This window comes from Macaca thibetana, chromosome 2, assembly GCF_024542745.1.
Source record: "Macaca thibetana thibetana isolate TM-01 chromosome 2, ASM2454274v1, whole genome shotgun sequence".
Taxonomy (NCBI): domain Eukaryota; kingdom Metazoa; phylum Chordata; class Mammalia; order Primates; family Cercopithecidae; genus Macaca; species Macaca thibetana.
This window is the reverse complement of record NC_065579.1, coordinates 145,691,553-145,708,448: the sequence shown is the minus strand read 5'-3', so window position 1 is coordinate 145,708,448 and position 16,896 is coordinate 145,691,553. Positions and strand designations below refer to the sequence as shown.

The 16,896-nt window shown below is 52.3% G+C and overlaps 2 protein-coding genes across 4 annotated transcripts in view; one reads left to right on the top strand and one right to left on the bottom strand.

Annotated features, from left to right (window-relative positions):
- COPG1 (COPI coat complex subunit gamma 1) overlaps positions 1 to 16,896 on the top strand; it is a 583,372-nt gene that overhangs the window by 368,503 nt on the left and 197,973 nt on the right. The gene's annotated exons all lie outside the window — the stretch shown is intronic.
- Positions 3,051 to 16,896, bottom strand: part of RAB43 (RAB43, member RAS oncogene family) — a 39,563-nt gene continuing 25,717 nt past the window's right edge. The window contains exons 2-3 of one of the 3 annotated variants that reach the window (XM_050781780.1): positions 9,801 to 9,984; positions 3,051 to 6,789 (exon numbers count right to left, since the gene is read on the bottom strand). In XM_050781780.1, the coding sequence (XP_050637737.1) occupies positions 6,539 to 6,789; positions 9,801 to 9,984 (435 nt within the window). In that variant the 3' untranslated portion in view covers positions 3,051 to 6,538. Of the gene's footprint in view, positions 6,790 to 7,230; positions 8,033 to 9,800; positions 9,985 to 16,896 lie in introns of those variants that run through there. The other 2 variants (XM_050781781.1, XM_050781782.1) reach the window with 2 other exon arrangements.

Here is a 16,896-nt window from a genome sequence, read left to right as displayed (position 1 = left end):
AAGCTCTGTCCCCCAGATTTATGCCATTCTCCTGCCTCAGTCTCCCAAGTAGCTGGGAATACAGGTGGCTGCCACCAGGCCTGGCTAATTTTTTTGTTTTTGTTTTTAGTAGAGAAGGGGTTTCACCACGTTAGCCAGGATGGTCTCGATCTCCTGACCTCGTGATCTGCCCGCCTTGACCTCCCAAAGTGCTGGGATTACAGGCTTGAGCCACCATGCCCGGCCGCTGTGAGCCCTTTGACCTTGAAGTCTGCAGATGAAGTTGGCACTTGTAGGAAGGAAGGAAAAGACACTTGACCAAGACATAAATGGATAAGATCCTTCAGGCCAATGGAAGAACCTGAAAATTCTAGGATGTCAGGGTCTGACCCTGGGCCATGCTTGTGCAGTGAGCAGGCTGTGTTGACCAGAGTTCCTCAGTCATGTGCACACAATGAGGATCCCCCTGGGTATCCTCTTGAAATTCAGATTCTGACTCAGGAGGTCTGGGGTAGAGGCTGAGGTTCTGCATTTTTCTATAGGCTGCTGGATGATGCCCACGCCGCTGGCCCACGGACCACAAGTGGAGCAAGGCAGGAGCGGGCAGGCTGCACTTACCCGGCTCCAGGGAGCTCCCTCGGGGCCACCTGGCCACACTCTCCCCTCTCCCAGCCTCCTCTGCCATGTGCTACCTTCTCAATGGGCCACACCTCTCCTGCTTCCCTCCAACCAGCACAGACTGTGGAGCTTCCTGGCAGAGTGAAGGGCCAAAATACAGCAGATACAATTGTTGTGCTAAGAAACAAATTTTTAAAATGTGATATGAAAGGGAAACCTCCATGTCTGCAGTTTGTTCCCTGGGCCGATTGCTCTGAGGTGACAGTGGCATTTTATGTGTGGCCAGTCACTGAGGGGCACTGCCCTCCTGCAGGGGAGTCCCTGAAGCCCCAGCCCCAAGTGTGGGCTCTGTAGCCACAGCTGTAGACAGGGCTTCTTGCAGTGGGCCGCACCGTGGCCTGCTGAGAGCACAGTGGACATGAACTGAGTCCAGAGCTTCCTCTGAACTGGGACTAAGCTCTCCAGTGGGGAACCATGGTCAGCAGCTGCAGCACCTGGGCAAGATGGGGCCTGGCCTCCTGCCCTCTGCAGGGTCATGGGAGTGTCTGGGAGCTCAGGGTCAGGGCCAGATGGCTGTTCCTGGGGCCTGGGGCTCCAGCTCAGGCTGTTTGGGAACAGGAACTCTTGGCTTGGAGAAGCCCATCACACAGCAGAAGGCCTGGGAGAGTCGGTCTATGGGGAGCAGCTCAGTCTGAAGGTGGCAGAGCCTCGTGTGGCTGTGTGTGGCTGAGTCGGGAGAGTGGCCAGTGCTGGGCCCTCTCTAAGGAGTCCGAGGGCCACAAGGACTGTGGAAAGGGTCTGAGTGAGGGAGTGGAGACCTAGTGGCTAGGAGACTTGCTTGCTTGAGGACGCTCTCTGTGGCCACAAGGAGAGGCCAAGGCAGGACTAGGTCAGGAGGAGGCTGGGGCAGAGACCCTGGCAGGAGGTGGGTGCACTGGGTGGGGATGGGAGTAGCCAGGATGTAGATGAGGATAGGGAAGGGCCCCCCTGCCTCCTGGTTTCCTTGAGGGCAGGGCTGGCCAATCCCAGCCCAGAGGCAAATGTGTGCAGGGAGGAGAGGGGTCCAGGTTGGAGCTTTGGGAGCCCTTGGAGGGAGCAAGGCAGATTCACCTCTGGGACCCAGCACCCAGCTTGGGTCTGCAGGTGGGGGCTCAGGAGTGAACATCGTGGGGGCTTTGAGCAAGACCCTCTGGGCCCCAGACTCAGCTTCTATACTTTGAAGTCAAGGAGTGACCTGTGCTGTCTGAGTTTGCTCTGGGGTCTGGGCAGTCCTGTGGTTTGGGCAGAGGCCTTAGAGGGCCCTAGGGACAGACTGACCCTGGTCTGAGCCTCTGCGGAGTGTGGGGGTGACCGGGCTCGGACAGGCCTGGTTATGGGTTTGTCTTCCACGGGGCACACGTGCACTTAGGTGCTTCCTGGCATTCAGAAGAGAATGGGGAATTCAGACATCAGGCCTTCCTTCTCCCTGGGAAGGATGACAGTTGCCTGGAGCCAGGCCTGTCTTGAGAGCCAGGGCTCTGGGCCTTCCTCTTCCAGTGCCCTGTTCCAGGCTTTCAGTGCAGAAAGCACTCCCCTCCTGGGGTCTCTTCAGGGTTCCCCGGGATGCAAATGGGACAGGGAATCGGATCCCATGTTTGAGGAAACCAAGGCCCAGAGAGGGGAAATGACCTGCCCAGTGCCACAGGACAGTCAGGGCGCACCTGGGTTTCAATGGCAGTCTGCTCTGAGCCCCATCATGTCAGTTTGTCTGAGTCAGGCTTGGCAAGGGGGTGCAGCACTGCCAGGCCCCCCTCTTCTTCCTCAGGGTGACCGACCAGCAGCCCTGCTGTTCTGAGAGTCCCTTTCAACAGAGAACCCCTTATTTGAGTGACCAGGAATAGACCCCTGATTATACTGGTGGGCGGGCTATAGATTTCATGGGCTTCCCGGTGCCAGAGACTTGATTCAGGCACTTACCTAACCTGAGCATCCACTGTGTGCCTGGTAACATCTCTGCACTGGTCACATCACAGGAGTGTTCTTAGGTCCTAACTCGGAATAACGGGTCAGAGCCCCCCAACCCCCAGGCACAGGCCCTAAGCCCCGACACTGGCGTTTGTGTCTGAGACGGGGTGGGAACACTTCTCTGTAGGAAATGTCTTCAGCCCAGGATCCAGGGATGGGGAGAACCTTGAGCCCTCTCCAATACAAGCCCAATGGGAGGAACCTGGGGTGTCCCTGGCAGAGAAGGGACCCAGCCCAAGCTTCCCCTGCCCCTCAGGCACCGACTGCTTCTTGCTCAGGGGGTCCCCTAGGGGTTTAGGGACAGAGGGAAGGTCTCGCAGGGCTCTGGGCAGCAGACTGTCAGGGGGCAGCATGTCTGCCACCCCGGGCCTGGAGACTAGTTGAGGTACATGGCCACCTGGGCTGCCTCTGGGCTCAAAGATGAGAGAACCAGTCCTGGGCGCAGTGGCTTGTTATAGAAATCTGTTTAATGGTTTAGGAATGTGTACACTGGCTCTGCCAAGTTTCCATAAAGGCAACTTTTCCATGTTTTAAAAAATAGATTTGGTATAAAGATTTATATGTTCATAAATAGGTGACATGAAAAATTACCAAATGCAAATAGAATACTTGGGCTGCCTGAAGCCCTGTTCACTCCAAGTCCAGGCCCTGCAGGGGTCAGAGGGTCCCTGCTGGAGGAGGCCCCAACTCCAACAGCCTCTTAGGAAGATAAACTGAATGCAATGTGTATTAGGAACCCTCCAGCTCCTTAAGCCAGCATCACACTGGCCCCACCCAGGCCTCAGCCCACCTCCCTCTGCTTCCCCCCGCCAGTCACCTCCACCCTTGCCCCCTCCCCTGCACTCCAGCCCCTGACCCTACCTGCTCCCACTCTTTGGCAATTTGTCAACAAAGGAAGAGATGACACTGTTCTCCCACCCCAGAGCCTGGGCTGCCAGGAGAGCTTAGCCTGCCTGCCAAGGGGAGGAAACAAGCCAGTTTTGTTTTGTCTCACACACTTCCCCATCTTCTCTCCCAGCCGTTTTAAGGACCGGAAGGGCAGTGGGGCCCCCTCCCGGTGGGATACAGCGGGGCAGGAGCCCCTGCAACCCCAGGTACAGGCCCTGAGCCCCTGACCGGCTTTTGTGCCTGAGAGTGGGTGGGAACGCTTCTGGGTAGGAAATGGCTTCAGCCCAGGACCCAGGGGTAGGGGAACCTCGACTATGGGGTGGGTTGCTCCTGCCAAGGGGTACTAGGGGCAAGGCCCCAGGGTGGGGCCAGTTCTAGGAGCTGTGTCCAGCTAGGCCATCTGTGACCCCAAATGGCATGAATAAAAGGGCAGGTTGGTAAGAGCCAGGGGAGGGCATGGGGCAGGGAGGCCAAGTTGGCCCAGACAGGACAGAGGTGCTCCAGGGACAGGGTGCCAGGCAGAGCTGTGGGGCCTTTGAAACATCCTGAGGGCCCAGGCCTGCCACTGGGTGACCTGGGCAGAGAAGCCCAGAGGACAGCAAGGTGCCCAAATGAGAGGTCAGGGCTTCTGGGGTGGAGGGACAGGGGCACAGTGGCAGCAGGGGAAGGAACGTGGAGTCCCAGGTGCGTTTGCCTTTCCAGGCCAAGCCCTTGGAGTGAGGCTGCTCCTGCCTGGGGGGTGAGAAATGGAGGTGGCTCACAGTCCCAAGGTGACAAATGAACCCATCACCGGTCAGCTACCATCCCTGTGAAGGAGCCAGGGTGGAGAGCCCTGTCCATGTCCTCCCTCCCTCCCTCCCTAAGCCCTGAGGAAGGTAACAGCCCCAACTGTGAGGCCCCGGCCTGGAAGCAGAGTAGGAGAGCCGGGCTTTTCAGAGGTGGGCAGTGGGTGGTGGTGGGCAGTACCAGTAACTATGCTCAGATGGCTGGGACTTGCCCTGGAACTGGGGCTGAAATTCAGACAGGGAGTCCCAGGCCTTTGCTCCCAAGACCCCATGCATGCTCCGTTCCCCCCAAAACAGAGGGGCTCTGCAAGGACAGGCTTCATGCGACTTCTCTTCCAGTGTGGGCCTGCGGTGAAAGACCAGCTCAGCCCCTCCTGACCATGTGACCCCAGAAACATCAGCCCCAGCAGAAAGGTTGTGGGGCTGGAGGAAGGCACTGCCCACGACATATCCAGTCCCAATGGAGTCTGAGGGCACCCCTCAGTGCCAGGCACTGTCTGCCCTGCAAGCAGAGCCCAGGCACTGCAGTGGAGGTGCAGGGACAGAACCCAGACCCCACTCAGCTCCACTCTTGCCCCTGCCACAAGCAAAGCTGCTGAGGAAGGAAGCCAGGCAGCCTCACCTCTGGTGTCCCCCAATCTGATGCACCCAGACTCCCCTCAGTGCAGATGCCAGCCCCCCAGCTCCTGGCAGCCTTACTCCCTTGCAGAACCAGGCTCAGCATTCCACAGGTAGCCTCCCTGCCCAAAAGGAAGCCTGGCAGGTGAGATGCTGGCTCCACCACCACCATCAAGCCCTTGCTTGTCTCAGTCTCAGCGGGGGAACCCGTCGGGGCCCCAACCCTGCCTCTTGGGTCACCGTGGCACTGCTGTAAGGCCTACTCTTGCCCTCAGCCAGGCCTGCTGGGAAAGTGTTTAGTGCAGAGGGCAGGGAGGCATGGGGGAGGCCTCTCACTGGCCCAGGGACTACACTGAGCCCTGCCTGGCCTGGCCTGGGAGCTAGACCACGCCCCAATGCAGCCCTGCTCGTGGGTCCAAGAGCTGCTTATTTCTGGGGGCACCCGTGCTAAGGAGGCTGTGAGGCAGAGCTGGGCTGACACAGACGGACTGGGATTGGCTAGGGAAGATCACCTGGCCCCTCCAGTCCTAGCCCTGGCTCTCTTGTCACTGTGATACCTCTGAGCCACAGGCCCAGAGGACAATGCTGCTTCCCAGATCCCCCCACCCCACTTTTGCCTTCTAACCTTGGCACCCAGCTCAGGATGAGGCAGTTAAGGGCCCAGGGAATAAAATGGGCCAGGATAAGGACCGCCAGCCCCTCTCCTTTCTTGTCTGGGAGACTCGATTCTATAAACTAGACTAGGACCCACGCTCAGCTGGCAGGATTTCTGCTTGTGGGGTAAGGCTGGGTGCCTTGCAGTGCCCTCTCATCCCTGAGCCTCAAGGATGCAAGCATGCAAGCTTCTACTTGGACCTTAAATGTCCACTTTCCCATCTCATTCCCCCACCCGCCAAACTTTTGAGTGCTGGCATTGAAGGATTCGCTACTTTTGCAACCTGAGTGGCAAAACACTGGGACCCGAGCCAGCAGACAGTCCCCACCTAGCTGTGGGCCGTGACCCCATGCTGTGCCGATGAAAATGAGAAGCTACACGGAGAGCCAGAAAACTCAGAGGTCTTGATGAGGCAGTGAGCCAGGCCCCAGGGAGACGACTGTGAGTGCTGCGGGGGGCAGTGAAGGCAGGAAGCAGGTTCCCCACCTGGAAGGGGCTGGGGCTTCTCTGGAGCTGCGCTCAGGCACTGAGTCTGTGGGTCTCATGGCTCTTGCTCTGCTGCTCTGTGCAGAGCCCCAGGATGACCAGAAGAACCCAGGGCACTGGGCACATCCCTGGAAAGCAGCAACCTGCTGCCACAGGTTAAGCAAACCCATGAGAGGAAACAGTCAGAGCCACCAGGCGTGGGACAGGGAGGACCACCAGCCCCTCCTACTGTGGCCCACACTGGCGGGTTCAGGCCAGTCCTGGAATGTGAAGATTGTGGAGGGCCAGCTGCTGGCTGGCAGGGTGGCCCGTGAGGGTATCCTGCTTCCCCTTCCTCAAGGAGAGCCTCCATCCTGCAGCCAGACCACAGGATGCAGAGCTCCAGAACTTCACCCGGCTGCTCTAGTCACCGGTGCCCAGGGGGGCTGGCTCTGGAGGGCTGGGCTTGGCAGGCCGGGGAGAGCAAGGAGGTGGGGAGCCCCCAGCTTGCCGGCCCGGCCCCCGGTCAGCACCCGCAGCCCCAGCCTTCTCCAATGTCCTTGCTGTTCAGCTGGATGTGGTCGGGGCTCTTCTCGCTGAACAGTGGGCCCCCATGCCGCATGATGAGCTCCGTGGCCACCCTCAGGAAGGCCTCCTCCACGTTGCTCGAGTCCTTGGCAGATGTCTCAATGGCACACAGGATGTCATAGTGCTCAGCCAGGCTCTGTGCCTCGGCCAGGGAGACCTCCCGAAGCTCGCTGAGGTCTGACTTGTTCCCTGCAGAGGAAAGCCAGGGGCAGCATGAGGCCACGGGGGCTGGGCAAGCCCAGTCCCACCTGGGAGGGCCATGCTGGCAGCCCCACGCCACTCCCCTCCACCACTACAAATGGACACCCTGGCACGGTCATCTACCTTTCTTTAAAAAACCATTTTTAGGCCGGGTGCAGTGGCTCACGCCTGTAATCCCAACACTTTGGGAAGCTAAGGCAGGGGGATAGCTTGAGCCCAAGAATTCAAGACCAGCCTGGGCAACACAGGGAGACCCCATCTCAATTTACCCAGCTCCTCCTAGAAGGTATGAGATGACTTCATTATGTTCCAAATAAGTTGTTAAATTGTTCCTTGACCCAATTTCTAGAATAACTTTTTAGAAGTCTCAGTTTTGTAATGTGGTTAAAAGGAAGACAAAAAAAAAGAGTCTGGGCCGGGGGCAGTGGCTCACGCCTGTGATCCCAGCATTTGGGAAGGCCGAGGTGGGTGGATCACCTGAGGTTGGAAGTTCAAGACCAGTCTGGCCAACAAGATGAAACCCCTTCTCTACTTAAAAAAAAATAGAAAAAATTATCCAGGCATGGTGGCGAGGGCCTGTAATCCCAGCTACTCGGGTGCCTGAGGCAAGGCAATCACTTGAACCGGGCAGATGGAGGTTGCAGTGAGCCGAGGTTGTACCACTGTACTCCAGCCTGGGCAATAAGACCAAAACTCCATCTCAAAGAAAAAAAGGAGTCTATAAAGATCTAAAATTTCCTTGGCAACCTTAATTGATATAGCAACCAATTTCAAAGTGTGAAACTTATTTGGATCCTGATCTCAACAAACTGGAAAAAATAAAACACCTATGAATTTTATGAGCAATTATCAATCTGAATACAGACTGGCTATTTGATATTATTAAGGAAATGTCAGTATTTTTAGATGAGAAAATAATATTGACGGTTTTTTTTAAGTGTTTACATATTTTGTAGGTTCATGCTGGAATACTGCCAGGTGAAATGGTTTGATGTGCATTTGTCTCAATATGAGGAAGGGGAGGTGACATTGTATAGATGAGAGGAGGCTGGACTTGAGTTGCTGATTGCTGAAGCAGGGTAATGGGTACCTGGGGGCTCATTATTATTCTATTCCAAGCCAGATATAGTGGCTGACACCTGTAATTCCAACTACTTGGAGGTTGAGGCAGGAGGATTGCTTGAGGCCAGGAGTTCAAGATCAGCCTGGGCAACATAGCAGGACTGCATCTCTAAAAATATATGTATGTATATATGTATGTATAAATAAATACAAAAAATACTATTTTCATAGCTGTATAAAATGTTCTATAGGCCAGGCATGGCGGCTCACGCCTGTAATCCCAGCACTTTGGGAGGCAGAGGCGGGCGGATCATGAGGTCAGGAGATCGAGACCATCATGGTCAACATGGTGAAACCCCATCTCTACTAAAAATATAAAATTTCCATGCCAGGCAGGAATGTTTTCCAGAAATGTCCTGGATAAAAGGGAATTGGTAGCCAGGTGTGGTGGTGCGTGCCTGTAGTCCCAGCTACTCAGGAGGCTGAGGCAGGAGAATCGCTTGAACCTGGGAGGTGGAAGTTGCAGTGAGCCAAGATCATGCCACTGCACTCCAGCCTGGCATCAGAGCAAGACTCCGTCCCCCACCCCAGCAAAAAAAAGGGGAGAGAAATGGTTAGGCCAGGTGGGGAAAACCCTGTTCCTGCCAAGCGCTCCATGTCCCAGTCTGAATAGGCTATGGAAGGCAGGCCACATGGAAGCAGGCACCACCCTCTTCCCAACTAGAGTCAGGTCCAGGCCCTGTCTGTACATCTGAGTCAGAAGAATCAACCTGTTGGCCCAGCTACTCCGGAGGCTGAAGCAGGAGAACCGCTTGAACCGGGGAGACAGAGGTTGCAGTGGCTTTGTGGAGGTTGCAGTGGCTTTGCAGATCTTGCAGAACCAAGATCACACCACGGCACTCCACCCTGGGTCACTGAGTGAGATTCTATCAACCTGCTGTGGTAAGGACCCCAGGGATAACATAAGAGCTAAAGAGCTTCTCCAGTCCAGGTCTGGGAAGGTTGTATAGAAGGAAAACAAAGGTAAACAGCATCCTTCACAGCAGTAGTTCTCAAAGTGGGGTCCTTGGACCAGCAAGCTGGGTGTCACCTGGGAATTTGTTAGAAATACACATTCATGGGCCCCAACCAGCCCGCCTGGATCAGATGCTCTGGAGGTGAGGCCCTGCAGCTGCACTTGAAGAAGCCTTCTGTGGGATTCTGAGGCACAGAAGCCATCAGGTGTCCCTGCTCTGTGTGTGGCACAACAGAGAAAGTCAGAAGCTTGAGGTCAGCAGAAGCAAACTCAAAGCCTACATGTGTATGCTCACAGCGGACGCGGATAAAATCACTCCACTTTTCTGAGCCTCACCCCAGGCCCTGTCAAATGAGGAGAAGCCAGGATACAAGAGCTAAACCTTGACACATGTGAAGAACTGCAGAGCAAACTTCAGCTCCCTTTCTTCTTTCCTCTAATTCCAATGTTGAATATAACTTTCTATCTTTTTTTTTTTTTTTTCTTTTTGAGACAGAGTCTTGCTCTGTCACCCAGGCTGGAGTGCAGTGGCGCTATCTCGGCTCACTGCAAGCTCCGCCTCCCAGGTTCACGCCATTCTCCTGCCTCAGTAGCTGGGACTACAGGCGCCCGCCACCACGCCCGGCTAATTTTTTAGTAGAGACGGGGTTTCACCATGTTAGTCAGGATGGTCTTGATCTCCTGACTTTGTGATCCACCTGCCTTGGCCTCCCAAAGTGCTGGGATTACAGGCGTGAGCCACCGCACCCAGCCTTGAATATAACTTTCTAAGTGATTAGCGGGATCAGGATTTGCAAAACTATGGCTCAAACTCTGGCTGGGACTCCCTCTGGACTCAGGGTTACCCTGTGTTTAAAAAGCAGAGGGAGGCAAGGACAGGCAGAGTGATGGGATTTGTGGTCCCGAGGAACCTCCAACTCACCAATCAGCAGCTGCACAATGTTGGAGCCCGCGTACTTCCTCACATCCTCAATCCAGTGAGGCACTGACAGGAAGGAGCTCCTCTTGGTGATGTCGTAGGCGAGGATGGCCCCATTGGCACTGCGGTAGTAGCTCTGGGTGATGGTGCGGAACCGCTCCTGGCCAGCCGTGTCCCAGATCTGCAGCTAAAGAAATAGGGTTCCTCAGTGAACCCAGTGGCACAGGCTGAACATGGGGACAGGCAGAGTGACCCCACAGACCCACACCCAGAGCTATGGTTCCACTGGGCTAGGAGGCCTTCTGAGCCCTTAGAAAGCAACTCAGTGGCTCAACCTTGTTGGAAAACCGGGGAAGCAAAGGGAAGGTGAGCAGCCCGTCCTGGCCCTCCAGGGTCCTCGGGGAATAGTGGAGGAAGGGGCATACTCTGAGCTGGCCCAGGTCCTCTGTGTGCCCCTCCATGTGCCCCTCTCCCCTTAGCACTGGGCCCACTGCTGGGAACACAGAACCACCAGTGCTCAAGCGGCCGGCGGCTGGAAAGCTGGCTCCAGGTGTACTGCGCCGCCAGCAGCGCACAAGGCCAGGTCCCCTCCCCTGCAAGAGCATCATGTACCCAGCTATGTGTGAGGCTCCTCCAGCATTAGGGTTCCCTCAGGACTCTACAGCCTAGTGATGAGGGCTGTGGGAAAGGTGACTGGTGGTGGCAATGGGCAGAGTCCTCCCATGGGGCCTTTGAGTACAAGGCAGTTCCCATCAGCTGACCCAGCTTGGCCAAAGCAAGGAGCTTGGGGGCTTTTTCCACCCATATCTTCATTTAACACCTACTCTGCCCCACCTCCCACCAGACGTGGGCTGTGGAGGAGAGGTGCCCGTGGGCGGGAGGAGCTTCCCTAGCATCTTTTAGAAGCAGAGTCTGGCAGGATGGATACCAGGCCAGGCAGGGGCAGAGGTCTGTGGGGCTACTCCGGGAGATCACCAGCCAAGGTGCATATGCCAGGGCTCTCGGTGACCAAATGCCTCAGAGATCGGCTGTGCCTTCTCTGCCCCACCAATCACAGGTTTTTGTGGCTCTCTGAAGACAGACACCCAGCTTGTGGCGTATGCTGAGCTGCAGGTCCATCAGCCCCCTTTGCAGGCACAAACACTCGGGGTGCCTCTTTACCTAGTTCTCAAGGTATATGAGAAAAGTCTTCCTCTCAAGGTCTGTCTGGGGTGGGGAAAGGCCACAGAGGCCCAGACAGTTCCTGAAGGCAGGGCCTCTGTCCCTAGCACTGTGGAGGTGACCACCATTTCCCCAGCCCCAACACAGAGAAGTCTGAGAGTGAAAGCTCTGGGCCACAATGTGCCAAATACGACCCCTCTTTTCTGAGTTGTCCCATTTACTCCTCAGTAAATGGCTCCAAGAAAACCAGGCCTATGTTCCATAGTTCATGCGTCTAGCAGCTCACGCATGGCAACATGGGGTGACGTGCAAGGTTTATGTGTGCACCACACAAGTCTGGGATCCAGATAACCTCTGGTGTGGAGATAACTCGTCTCCACACATAACATGAAAGACACCAGCCAAACAACAGCAAAAACGCAACACAGAAGAAACAACACAGAGGCAAAGTCCTCAAACAATCATCAGTGTTTCAGAAATAGGGAAAGACTCACGGAATAAGAAAAGAATACTATCTTTTTTGGCAAGGGGCATTCAGAAAGAAAAAAGAGCTCAATTAAAAATATGATAACATACATGAAAAATGCAAGATCAGGGTTGGAAGACAAAGTTGAAGAAATCCCTCCAAAGTAGAGAAAAAATACCAAGAAATGGAAAAGAAAGAAAATAAAATTGTGAGCCAGGCGCGGTGGCTCATGCTTGTAATCCCAGCACTTTGGGAGGCCGAGGCAGAAGGATCACCTGAGATCAAGAGTTCGAGACCAGCCTGGCCAACATGGTGAAACCCCATCTCTACTAAAAATAAAAAAGTTAACCGAGTGTGGTGGTGCACACCTGTAATCCCAGCTTGGGAAGGTTGAGGCAGGAGAACTGCTTGAACCTGGGAGTCAGAGGTTCCAGTAAGCCAAGATGGCGCCACTACACACCAGCCTGGATCACAGAGTGAGTGAGACCGTCTCAAAAACAAAAAAGAAAATTAAGAACCAGGCTTGGAGAGCAGGATAATCAGAGTTTCAGAAAAAGAGAACAATAAAATCAAGGAGAGGAAATCAAGTATTTCAAGAAAAGTATCCAGAATTGACTGGGGCCCACCAGGCACACACACACAATGAAGCAGAGCAGACCACACTGCATCCATGGGCGGAAATTGCAGAACGACAGGCAAGAAGAAAGAATACAAAAGACCCATGTGGCTGGCATTAGACAGCCAATGAAAAAATGCCTTAAAATGAGGAGAAAAATTATTTCCAACCTAGAATTCTCTGCCCAACCAACCAGTAGTCAAGTGTGAAGTTTAATAAAGGCATTCCCAGACATACAGTCCTCGAAAAATTCACGTTCCTGCCACCCTTCCTCAGGGAGTGACTGAAAGTTCCTCTACCTAAAGAAGTCAACAAAAAATAAGAAAATGTGGGATCCAGAAAACAGAAAGTTCAACTGAAAGGGGGGCAAAGGGAGATGCCAGGATGATGGAAAGGTAGATAGATCCCAAGATAATACCTAAGCAGCAGCCTAGACATCAGCCAACCTGGAGCTGGTAAGAGGGCTCCTGGAGCAGCTTCCAACCATGGCAGCATCACTGGTGGCAGAGTAGCCCTCCCTCCACACACACCACAGGACTGGAGAAAATATATGAGGCTGTCGTTTTTGGAATGTAGACAACAAGCAGCATGAGACCATAACCCCTAAAAGAGGAAAAACTCATGAAAGGCACCTCATGATCATCATGACGCTCTACCTGGGAGTTTCCTGACCATGGGGATAGAATCCAAGCAGAGCACAGTGGTCCCACTGAACTAAGGAGGCAGAGATCAGGGTCTGGAGTAGATTATGTGATGAAATGAGAAGACATATGTAGGGGGAGCCCAAAAGTCTATGTGAGGTGTCCCAGTGAGCTCTTGACCAGAGAGTGCCCCTTCCAGAGTTGAGAACAGACCAGAGATAGAGGTTCAGGAGTGCCAGGGGATGCTGAAGTTTCAAGCCAGACACAGTGAAGAGGCCTCATTAGTGTCTCATCAGTGCCCCATATATGAGCTGAGATATCAGAATGTCACTATGGGTGAGGACCATGCCTAAAGAAAGGCCTCTATAGACCTGCCCTAACCAACATAAGCCTTGGGTTTGGAGGTTGAGTTCTGCCACATTAGAGAGGCTCAGAAACACCTTCGTCTTTCCACATATCCACCCTAACAAAAAAAAAAAAAAAAAAAAAAAAAAGCCTAAACAAACAACTTCAAGGTGATCTGCCAGTAACTGAACTGACTACTAGGACAAGAATCAACACTCTTCTAAAGAAGATAACAGAATCCAGAGTCTCGTTAAGTTATCAACCACAATTCCCATATACTATTGAAAATTGCTAAACATGTAAAAAATAGGAAAATATGAACCACAGATAGGGAAAAAGCAATCTACTGACACTGATGCCAAAATGGCCCAGATATTGCATTTAGTAGGGAGACTTTAAAGCAGTGATTTTAAATATGTTCAGAAAATTACAAGGAAAGTATGTTTAAATAATTAAAGAAAAATATCATCATAATGAGTGGACGACTAGGGGATTTAAGGAAATAAATGAAAATTATTTCTTAAAACATTAAAAAATGTTTTATTAAACTATTTATTATTATTAAAATTACTGGCTGGGTGCAGTGCTTCACGCCCATAATCCCAGCACTTTGCAAGGCCAAGGCAGGTGGATCACCTGAGGTCAGGAGTTGAAGACCAGCCTGGCCAACATGGTAAAACTCCATCTCTACTAAAAATACAAAAATTAGCTGGGCATTGTGGTATGCTCCTGTAATCCCAGCTACTTGGGAGGCTGAGGCACGAGAATCCCTTGAACCTTGGAGGCAGAGGTTGCAGTGAGCCCAGATCACACTACTGCACTCCAGCCTGGATAACAGAGCAAGACTGTCTCAAACAAAAATATAGATATTAAACTTAAAGTTTTTTTTTTTTTAGATGGAGTCTTACTCTGTCGCCCAGGCTGGAGTGCAGCGGCGTGGTCTCGGCCCACTGCAACCTCTGCTTCCCGGGTTCATGCCATTCTCCTGCCTCAGCCTCCCAAGCAGCTGGGACTACAGGTGTCCACCACCATGCCCGGCTAATTTTTTGTATTTTTAGTAGAGATGGGGTTTCACTGTGTTAGCCAGGGTGGTCTCGATCTCCCGACCTCGTGATCCGCCCACCTCAGCGTCCCAAAGCGCTGGGATTACAGGCATGAGCCACGGCGCCTGGCCTTAATTTTTGTTTTGAGACAGAGTTTTGCTTTGTTGCCCAGGCTGGAGTGCAATGGCATGGTCTTGGCTCACCGCCACCTCCTCCTCCTGGGTTCAAGTGATTCTCCTGCCTCAGTCTCCTGAGTAGCTGGGATTCTGGGCATGTGCCATCACACCCGGCTAATTTTGTATTTTTGGTAGAAACGGGGTTTCTCCATGTTGGTCAGGCTGGTCTCAAACTCCCGACCTCAGGTGATCCGCTCGCCTTGGCCTCCCAAAGTGCTGGGATTACAGGCGTGAGCCAGTGTGCCTGGCCTAAACTTAATTTTTAAATGAGTGGAAATTCTAGAACTAAAAATTATAATAAGTGAGGCTGGGTGCAGTGGCTCATGCTTGTAATCCCAGCACTTTGGGAGGCCAAGGCGGGCGGATCACAAGGTCAGGAGATCGAAACCATCCTGGCTAACACGGTGAAACCCCATCTCTACTAAAACTACAAAAAATTAGCCGGGCGTGGTGGCAGGTGCCTGTGGTCCCAGCTACTCGGGAGGCTGAGGCAGGAGAATGGCATGAACCCGGGAGGCCAGAGCTTGCAGTGAGCTGAGATCATGCCACTGCACTCCCACCTGGGCAACAGAGCAAGACTCCGTCTCAAAAAAAAAAAAAAAAATTATAATAAGTGGAAAATTCACTGGATGAGCTTAATAGCAGATTACAGATGGCAGAGAAAAAAAAATCAGTGAACCTGAAGAAAAATCAATAAAGAGTTAACATGAGGAAGGGGAAAAAAGATGGAAGAAAATGAATAAAATCACAAGGTATTGTGAGATAATACCAAACTGTCTCACACTCACATAATTGCAGTTCCAGGAAAAGATAGTGATAATGTGGGAAAAATACTCAAAGAACTAATGTTAGTGGCTGAAAAATCTCCAAATCTGATGAAACACACCTGGCTTAAAGATTCAAGAAGCTCAGCAAACCCCAAGCAGAAAAAATACAAAATACACCAAAGCAGATCACAGTCAGACTGACAGAAAATAAGAATAAAGGGGAAATATAAAAAACGGTCTGATAAAAGACATATTCCATACATGGGAACAACAATAGAAATGACAAATAACCACTTCTCAGAATAATGGAGGCTAGAAGACAATGCTGAGAAGTGCTAAAAAGAAAAAAACAAGTGCGGAAAGAAAAAACTCTCAACACTGAAGTCCTTGTCAAACAAAATTTTCCCTCATAAGACGGTAAAATCAAGACATTTTCAGATAAGTGGAAGTAGAGAGGAAAAAAGCTGCCCTGCAAAAAATGCCAGATGGTACCACCACACTCCAGCCTGAGCAACAGACTGAGACCCTATTTCAAAAGAAGAGTTGGAAGTGGCTGCTCTAGGGCAGGGGGTTGGCAGTATCCTAAAACCTTCTGCTATCAATCCTTGTAGAACCAAATGACTCCTCAACCCATACGCAAGTGTAAGTTTGCTTAAAATAAAAACTAAATGAAAAACCAACAAAATAACTACTGATTAAGGCATGTAGGCCAACCAGCTGGTGAACTGTGGGCAGTAATGGAGAAGATATTTTGGGAAAGTAGACCCTTCCCATGGCTGGTAGTATTCCCACCCTATTCCCCCAAATTAGAGGAAGGGAAGGAAACAGGGCAGCGGTGGTACTCTGGGGCCAACAAGCCTGAGCTCATGACCTGATGCTCTGTCACCAGCTTTGTGTCTCCAGGCTAAAAGTTCAACCTGTTTTTCTTTTTTTTTTTGAGATGAGTCTCGTTCTGTCACCCAGGCTGGAGTGCAGTAGCGTGATCTCTGCTCACTGCAACTTCCGTCTCCCAGGTTGAAGCAATTCTCCTGCCTCAGCCTCCTGAGTAGCTGGGATTACAGGCGTGTGCCACCACACCCGGCTAATGTTTGTATTTTTAGTAGAAATGGGGTTTCGCCATGTTGGCCTGGCTGGTCTCGAACTCCTGACCTCAGGTGATCCGCCCACCTCGGCTTCCCAAAGTGCTGGGATTGCAGGCATGAGCCACCGTGCCCGGCCATTCTGTTTTTCATCCATACAAAAAGGCGCTGTCAGAGTCAAATGACCAAATCCTTGTGCCCAAGTGCTAGCATGGAGAAGGTGCTGATAAATGCATCCGTTTAACAATATTTACTGAGCTATTATAATTTTGTGGCAAACATTTTTAATATACACAAAGGAACTTTAATGCAAATAAGAATATATAAAGTATCAAAAGAAAAATATATTGGGCCGTGTACGAGTCGTTCATTTTTCATTCAACATGTGCTGAGCTCCTGCCTTGTCCTAGTCTCTGCTCTGATAACTGGGGATATAGCAGGGAATGGAGCAAAACCAGCTCCATTCTAGTAAGAGGAGATAGAATGTGCCACAGATCCTTTTAAAAGGTGATCATGGCCCGGCGCGGTGGCTCAAGCCTGTAATCCCAGCACTTTGGGAGGCCGAGACGGGCGGATCACGAGGTCAGGAGATCGAGACCATCCTGGCTAACACGGTGAAACCCCGTCTCTACTAAAAAATATAAAAAAGTAGCCGGGTGAGGTGGTGGGCGCCTGTAGTCCCAGCTACTCGGGAGGCTGAGGCAGGAGAATGGCGTAAACCTGGGAGGCGGAGCTTGCAGTGAGCTGAGATCCGGCCACTGCACCCCAGCCTGGGCGGCAGAGCAAGACTCGTCTCAAAAAAAAA